The sequence below is a fragment of the Carex rostrata genome, chromosome 21, assembly GCF_964058835.1.
Source record: "Carex rostrata chromosome 21, lpCarRost1.2, whole genome shotgun sequence".
Classification (NCBI taxonomy): Eukaryota; Viridiplantae; Streptophyta; class Magnoliopsida; order Poales; family Cyperaceae; genus Carex; species Carex rostrata.
In genome coordinates, this window is record NC_135938.1 from 4,493,155 (window position 1) to 4,500,568 (window position 7,414).

General features: G+C 36.7%; 1 protein-coding gene across 1 annotated transcript; it reads left to right on the forward strand.

The window, feature by feature from the left end:
* The first annotated feature begins 1,195 nt into the window (after positions 1–1,195).
* PPI1 (proton pump interactor 1) lies at positions 1,196–6,396 on the forward strand. Its single transcript, XM_078322653.1, has 8 exons — positions 1,196–1,514; positions 3,198–3,569; positions 3,666–3,860; positions 4,047–4,223; positions 4,581–4,775; positions 4,900–4,998; positions 5,090–5,575; positions 5,777–6,396. Exons 2-8 carry the CDS (start codon positions 3,204–3,206, stop codon positions 6,146–6,148), a joined length of 1,890 nt encoding a protein of 629 aa, XP_078178779.1. The 5' UTR covers positions 1,196–1,514; positions 3,198–3,203; the 3' UTR covers positions 6,149–6,396.
* The last annotated feature ends 1,018 nt before the right edge of the window (positions 6,397–7,414 follow it).

Below are 7,414 nucleotides of genomic sequence, written 5' to 3' on the forward strand. Positions count from 1 at the left end.
GATTTTTTTTTCTGTTAGCTAATTGGGTACGGGTAAGGATAATATTTTTTTTTCGTTATCTTACCCATTTTTATGTAAGATAATTTTAAAAAAATAAAATTATATATAGATATAGATATATATTGAGGTTGGCTACTCTACTTATATAAGCATATGAGGGTATATGCTTATAACTCATTTTTTCGTTTTCAAAATTCAAAAAGTCGATCTGAACCGTTAGATGTGATATCTATATTGAAATGTGTTTGGAGACCAAATTTTACATTTTTCTTAATTTTTTGACTATTTATTAAGCCACTTTGAAAATCGCTAATTCAATGGTGGCTTTTGATTTTACTGTTTTGTTAAGCCACAGTTGGATCAGCGATTTTCAAAGTGGCTTAATGTAAAATTCATAAAAATGTAAAATTTGGTCTCTAAGCACATTTTAATATAGAGATCACATCTAACAGTTCAGATTGACTTTTTGAATTTTGACAACGAAAAAATAACTTATAAGCATATACTCTCATATGCTTATGTAAGTAGAGTAGCCAATCTCGATATATATTTATGATACAGTAAAGTTTTTGTATTTTATTAAATTTTCATAATACAAATTAGTTGTATTCATTATTTTTTTTTCTTATTTCAAAACTATTTTTATCGAAAACACAAATTGAAATGTCAATGACACTTTTTTATCCGTTTACCCGACCCGCACTGTATTCGAAAATAAGGGTAAGGGTAAAAAAAAAAAAATTTGTTATTATAACAGATACGGATATGAAAATATCTCCATTCGACCTGTATTGTACCTGTTGACACCCCTAACCTCTGAGCCAGCGAGTGCGTATCCTCCGAGATATCTCAACTTTTGCGTGACTGACGTGTCCGGTGCCTATTCGGGGTGATGTAGGGGTCAGTATTAGGTGTACTTTGAGATTCGTGCTGAGCGTATTTAAACGGTTGGGATTTTCCATAAAGTCACGCAGAGTTTGAGATATCTCAGAGGATACGAATTCTGAGCGAGCCAGAGCCAGAGCCGCTGCTTGGATTGGACCCTCTTATAGTTGGTTGGAATTAAAGGGATCAACTCCAAACTGAAATCCCTGTGGCGTACATGCAAAGACAAATAGGTGCTTCTAGAGATCTGATAATGGGACCCAGATCTACAAAATTATAAATCAACACCAGAGTCCACTGTCAGCGGTCCATCACACCGTGGCTTGTTCGTGTACGTCACATGAAACCATACATCAATACAAAGAGGAACAAAAATCTATCACATTTTTCTCCCTCGCCGTTTATGACATAAGATCCCTAAATACCCCCCCCCCTCCCTCTCTTCCCTCTCTACAATTTAGATCCCCCTCTCTATCGTAGCCTGTGCATGAGCGCGATCTTCGTGACAATCATTTTCCATCTTTGATCCGACCGACTCTGTCTCCATCAGATCGGTCTGGTCGTTTTGCGGATCATTTTCATTCCTGCCAGATCTGTTCGAGTTTTTTCAGTAACTTTCGATCCATCAGGTAATCTCCGCTCCCTTCTTTTTACGGCAATTTAATTCTATTTTTTTGATAAAAGTGGGAAATTCTCACCTTTTTCATCGAAACGGAATGTTATTATAATTTCCATTAATTCTCTTCTTTTTCGTCGATACCTAGTTTCTATAATTCAAGAGTAAATCATGAGGTATTTACGATTATATTGCTACCTACCTAGCTAAGTTTTATTTTTCTTTCGGGATTTCTCTTCGAGGCAATTTCGAGGCGTTACTTTCCAGGCTTGCATGAAAAGGTCTGAGAATTTGAGTCGATCGTTTGTCTAATGAAATTATGAAAGGATCAGTTCCAGATCGTTTGATGACTGATGATTCATGTAATTGAGTCGTTATTTGAATAATTGTTCTGATTGTTAAAAGCAAATATTTGCTTTTAAAACCATTGTTTCTATTAAACAGCGGTTTGAAGCTTGATTTATGCTGTGATTATCACAATGAATCTTTCTTGTGTTGTTCTTAGGCCGTTCCATCTTCACAGGTTTCTTTATAAGAAAAATGATAACTAGTTAATAGTTACAGACATATATCTAAATTGCCAATGCTGAAAGCCTGAAATGATGTGTTTTATTTATAGAAGTAGTGCAAAGTAAAAACTAAGTTACCTTCTCAAGAGAGAATATGTTGGTCCGAGATATCCAGAAATTTATTTTTTCTGATATGTTGCAGATACATGCTTTTATTTTATATTTCTTTTCCTGATTGGCACTAGCTAATATTTGTAGAATTTCCATCAACTAGAGTATATTGATGCATGCAACAAAACTGTAGAAAAAACTGCATTCATATCTTCACATCTTTACATCCAGGGGCGGAGCCAGACATTCGAACTGTTGGGGGTCAATCATATACAATTTTTTTGTGTAGAATGGGGGTCAATTTTACACTGAACTGTATATAATATCATACATAAACATAAAAAAATTGAAAAAAACAATGGGAGTCAATTGGCCCCCATTAATACTTCTTAGCTCTGTTCCTGTTTACATCCATGATTGTTTGAAAGCCTATGTCCAAGAATTGTAATTTTTTATTTCAATGCCATCCAGTACATACTAATTGTGAATTGGTACACCTAAATTGCCAATGTTGAGATGATGTATTTTATTCATACAAGTAGTGCAAAATAAATACCAAGTTACCTTCTCAAGAATTAACATGTTGGTCAGAGATGTCAAAGAATTGAAATTTTGAAATTTGATACCATCCAGTACATACTAATTGTAGTCAAGAATCGCAATTTTGGATTTCGATACAATGCAGTACATACTAATTGTAAATTGATATACCTAAATTGCCAATGCTGATATGCTGTATTTTATCCATTGAAGTGGCAAAATAAATATGTTGGTCTGCGATTTCAAGAATTGCAATTTTGGATTTTGATACCATCCAATACATACTAATTGTAAATTGGTATATAACCAAAACTGGTGTGTGCCTAACTACTGCAATTAACGTACTTGTTAATTTTGGAAATGGGATGTCCTCTAAAGGAAAAAAAATGTTATTGTGACAGCTGCATGATTTGCTGTTCTACAGCAGTAAATGTGGGTCGTTATAGTAATTTGCATACAGAAACTACTGCAATTAATGTACAATAAGTATCTTCTTTAATTAATGCTCTGGGTTGCCCTATTTCCTCAAATTTCAGGAACTTATGGGTATGGAGATTGAGGTAACCAAGGCTGCTCAAGGGGAGGAAACCCTAATATCTGACAAGGAGAACAAAGCTACTACTGCCAGTATCCCAACCAAGGATAACTCAGACCCAATTGTACCAACTGATGAGATGGAGAGTGCCAAAAAGGAAGGGGGCGCTGAAGTGGCCAACAGTGCCATGTTGCCACCCAAAGATGCAAGTGACGAGTGGGGCACACCTAAACAGACTCACATTTTCTATTTGCCCAAGGTCAGGATGATGGAGGATCCTAAGGTTAAGACAAAATTGGACCAGTTGCATAAAACCATAAACAATAACAAGACGCAGAAGTTTAGTTTGTTGTCCCAGTTGGCTGACAAGCGGGTTAGTTTCATTGCCAACCCCCTGTTTGTTCTTTTTTTTTTTTATGTATTTGAATTGTTCATTTGTTAATCTATACATGTATAACATGCTTGGCAGAAAGAAAGAAATGAGATTATACAGCAGCTGAAGCCACTGACTGAGAAAGTGAGGGAATTCAACAGAATGCTGAATGAGAAGAGGACAGCAATGGAGCCTCTGAGAGGTGAGCTTGGCAAGATCAGAAACGAAACCAATGCCATTAAGGAGAAGGGAGTCGGCCTCTGCTCTTCTGTTAAGGAGCTTGACAATTGGGTTCGTTCATTTCTTTATTTTACATTACAGAGATCTCTTCTTGAAATTGTATTTTTTATAATTCACCGGATTGACTTTGATTTTGCATGCTTCACAAACATGCTCTGGCGGACTTGATTGTTGTGAGAATTTTACTCTGTAATTATGCCTTATTTGATTTTGGATTAAATTTTGGTTTTGAAACAGCTGAAGAGCCTGGAGTATAGGATGAGCCATGAGAGCATGTCGCTGGATGAGGAGAAGAGGCTGATGAAAGAGATGAAGCAGCTGGAAGGAACAAGAGCTCGAGTCATAGCCCATGAGGCCTCCCGAGCTAAGTTTGACAATGACACCGAGAAAGATGCCCTTCAGGGCAAAGTTAAAGTATGTCTTCCTTCTCTGCTGCTTCTATGTAAATTATACCACCCCAAAGTTTTGCATATGCCCCTTATGAAATTACGAGCCCTTCCATTTCCCAATTAATGCATCTCCTAAGTGAGGTAAAACATAACAAATAAAAGGTATTTGAGATAGTGGGTTGTTTTGTTGGGGGGCAGGTATGGAAACAATGTAAATTTATTTCATTGTTAAGCTTAGCAGGAAATTTTGAATTATTTGGATTAGTGTAATAGAAGTAAACAACAACAACCAAGCCTTTAGTCCCAAACAAGTTGGGGAACGCTAGAAATGAAACCCAATCATAATCATGTAATAGAAGTAAACAAAATTGAAAATGGACAGCTGATAGGAGCAGACATGGATGAAGTGAGGAAGGAGAGGGAGGCGATAAAAGAAAAGATAAAGCCTCTCGAGGATGAAAAGATCCCCATTGATGCCTCCATCAAAATCCTAGAAGATCAACTCAATGACATTAATGAGAAGAATAATAAGGCTTACAATTCCATCATTGAGCTCAATAGTGGAAAAGAATCCCTTGTGAGTGGTTTCATCATACAGTACTTTTTGTATATTTATGTTAGTTACTCCTTCGGTACTGGAGTGGTGCTTGCATTTGAGCATTCAATTATTGAATGTTCTTCTCTCTTTTTTGTTCCTCCAGAATACTGTCTTCACAGAGAACCGCAAGATGCTGACTCAAGCCAAAGTGCTTGCTTCGAAGAAGGATATTGCAGCATTGGAGACTTTTGCCAACGCTGAGGTCTCTCTCTCTCTGCAATTGAACATTAAAAATTTACAATAAAATAAAAGCAATGTGACTGCCCAAGCTGATTATATTCAATATTCTGTAGATGGATAAGTTTATGGCACAGTGGGCAAAGAAAGCATTCCGTGAAGACTACGAGAAGCGCGTCCTCCCATCCCTGGACCAGCGTTTTCTCAGCCGTGATGGGCGCATTAGAAACCCTGATGAGAAACCTATCCTTGCTCCTGAGCCGGTCAAGGCAGCTGAACCCGAACCCTCCCCCGTCCCCACTCCCCTTCCCAAATCCACTCTGACAAAGCACTCCAAGGAGAAAGAGACTATTGCGAAAGCTGAGGAGGAGGTGAAAGCCAAGATCGGGACTAACCTGGAGGCAGACAGTGTGAAAGAGAAGGAGAAGGAGAAGGAGAAGGAAAAGGAGAAGAAGGTTGATCTGGAAAAGTTGAAGAAGTTGAAGAGAGAGGAGGAGATTGCAAAGAACAAGATGGCACTGGAGAGAAAGAAGAAGCTGGCTGAGAAGAAGCTCGCTAAGGCTGAGGTCAAGGCTCTCAAGGAAGCCGAAGAAAAAAATAAGGTTATTTCCTCTTTCTTCTGTCTTCTTTTTCTTCACTTAATTAACAATTCAAAATTGTCTGCAGTGCATCTTGTCAGTTATGTGTCTAGAGTATGTTCGACGTGTCTGTGGTTCATCTTCTTTTTATAATTATTTTATGCTATCAAAAATGAGGAACACAGTGACCTAATGTGAACTTTAAAAAAATATTATAACGAACAGAAGAAGGAGAAAAAGGCAAAGAAGAAGGGTGGTGCTTGGTCGGCGCTTGAAGGATCTGAGGACGTGACTGAGACCGAACCAAATCTTGAGGAGGTGGTGGAGGCCGAAGAGGATTCAAAGGATGAAAGCAACCCTGTTCCATCCAAGGCCAAGAAGGAGAGCAGCAGTACTGTCATTCGGCAGAGGGGTGGTGGGAAGAGGGTGCAGAGCCAACTCCCCAGGGCCATACTCAGGAAGAAGAAGGCACACTCGTTCTGGTCGTCGTGGGGTCCGCTGTCAGCTGTGGTGCTGGTTGTGCTTGCTGTTCTGCTTGGGTTGTTTGCCTACTATTACAAGTACTACTACCTCTCCAGCGTGAAAATCGAGGCATGAGCAGTTTTTGCTATATTATGTCAAATAGGGCCAAATTTTGGTGCTCTTGTAAACTTTATTCGTGTTATGGTCCTATTTCTCCATACCATAGGATTTAACCCCCCTTCCTCCTCTTTAAACATGATCCTTTTGAACAGCGTAAAGTTGGTGTTGTTTGTGATAGTGGGATATTTATGCAGTAGCTGTTTAGCATTGTAGTGTAGGTGACAGAATGCGGCGGCTAATAATAAAATCATTTTAAGTTAAAAGACTTGTGTTGACTAATGGATGTTGCTAATGATAGGCCACCTACATTATTGTTTCCAACTGTGAATAAAGCAATAGCGTCTCTTGCTTAGTAGCCTTCAGGGATGAATGCAAGGGAAAAATAAGTAATAAACAATGATTAGATATTGCAGGATATAGATCCCCAGGATTGAGTCTATAATGAATTTTACTGCCCTAGTCTAGCTTTTACTTTTAGCAAAGATAAAAATAGCCCCATGGTCCCCAATTGACACTATAAAGTTCCGGAGGTCCATATGCTATTGCGAGTAGAATTACGGTGTTTTTAAGTTAATCAAATTATTTGTGAGTTTAACTTTGATATCTATCATATTTACTTCAAACGGTGAATATGAATTGTTGAAATCGATCTACTTCACAAATGATATGTTTATATGTTAAATATATAAATTTTGTGATTAATTTCAATATAAAGTCAAATAATAAAAAAATAACAAAAAATAGACACATTAAAATTAATATATATATTTTTTTACCGCTTGATTTTATATTAAATTTAACCAAAAGTTTATAATGTGATATATAAATATAACACTTGTGAAGTAAATCAATAAAAATTGATTTGAATTTTTTACTTGAAGTTGAAGTCATTATGTAAATTTTTAAATTTATCAAAAAAAAAACTAGGTGGAGCTTAAGAGCATCCTAATTCTACAACAACTAATTCTGCTGTTGCAAGAAGTGTTCCGAGTTTGAAGTACTAGTTTTGAATCCTAATTTTCTTTTCCTTGATCCTAGCAGCTAAATATATATTTTTTTTCAAGTACTAGTTTTGAATCCTAATTTTCTTTTCCTTGACACATTTAGGTATGTTTTCTATACTATTTGAATGTGTCAAGAATAGTTGCTATTTTCGAATAGCAACTATTTATAATAGTAATGTGCATTCAAATAACACTTTTGCTATTTGGGATACTAAAACAATATTAATTCTCTATTCCTTATAAATGTGGAATAGCTACTATACTTGTGTGTGAAAAA

Coding starts and splice junctions, on each gene's coding strand:
- PPI1 (XM_078322653.1), top strand. CDS start 3,204: ATGGGTATGGAGATTGAGGTAACCAAGGCTGCTCAAGGGGAGGAAACC. Junction 4,776..4,899: donor ATAGTGGAAAAGAATCCCTT/GTGAGTGGTTTC, acceptor TTGTTCCTCCAG/AATACTGTCTTCACAGAGAA. Junction 4,999..5,089: donor AGACTTTTGCCAACGCTGAG/GTCTCTCTCTCT, acceptor AATATTCTGTAG/ATGGATAAGTTTATGGCACA.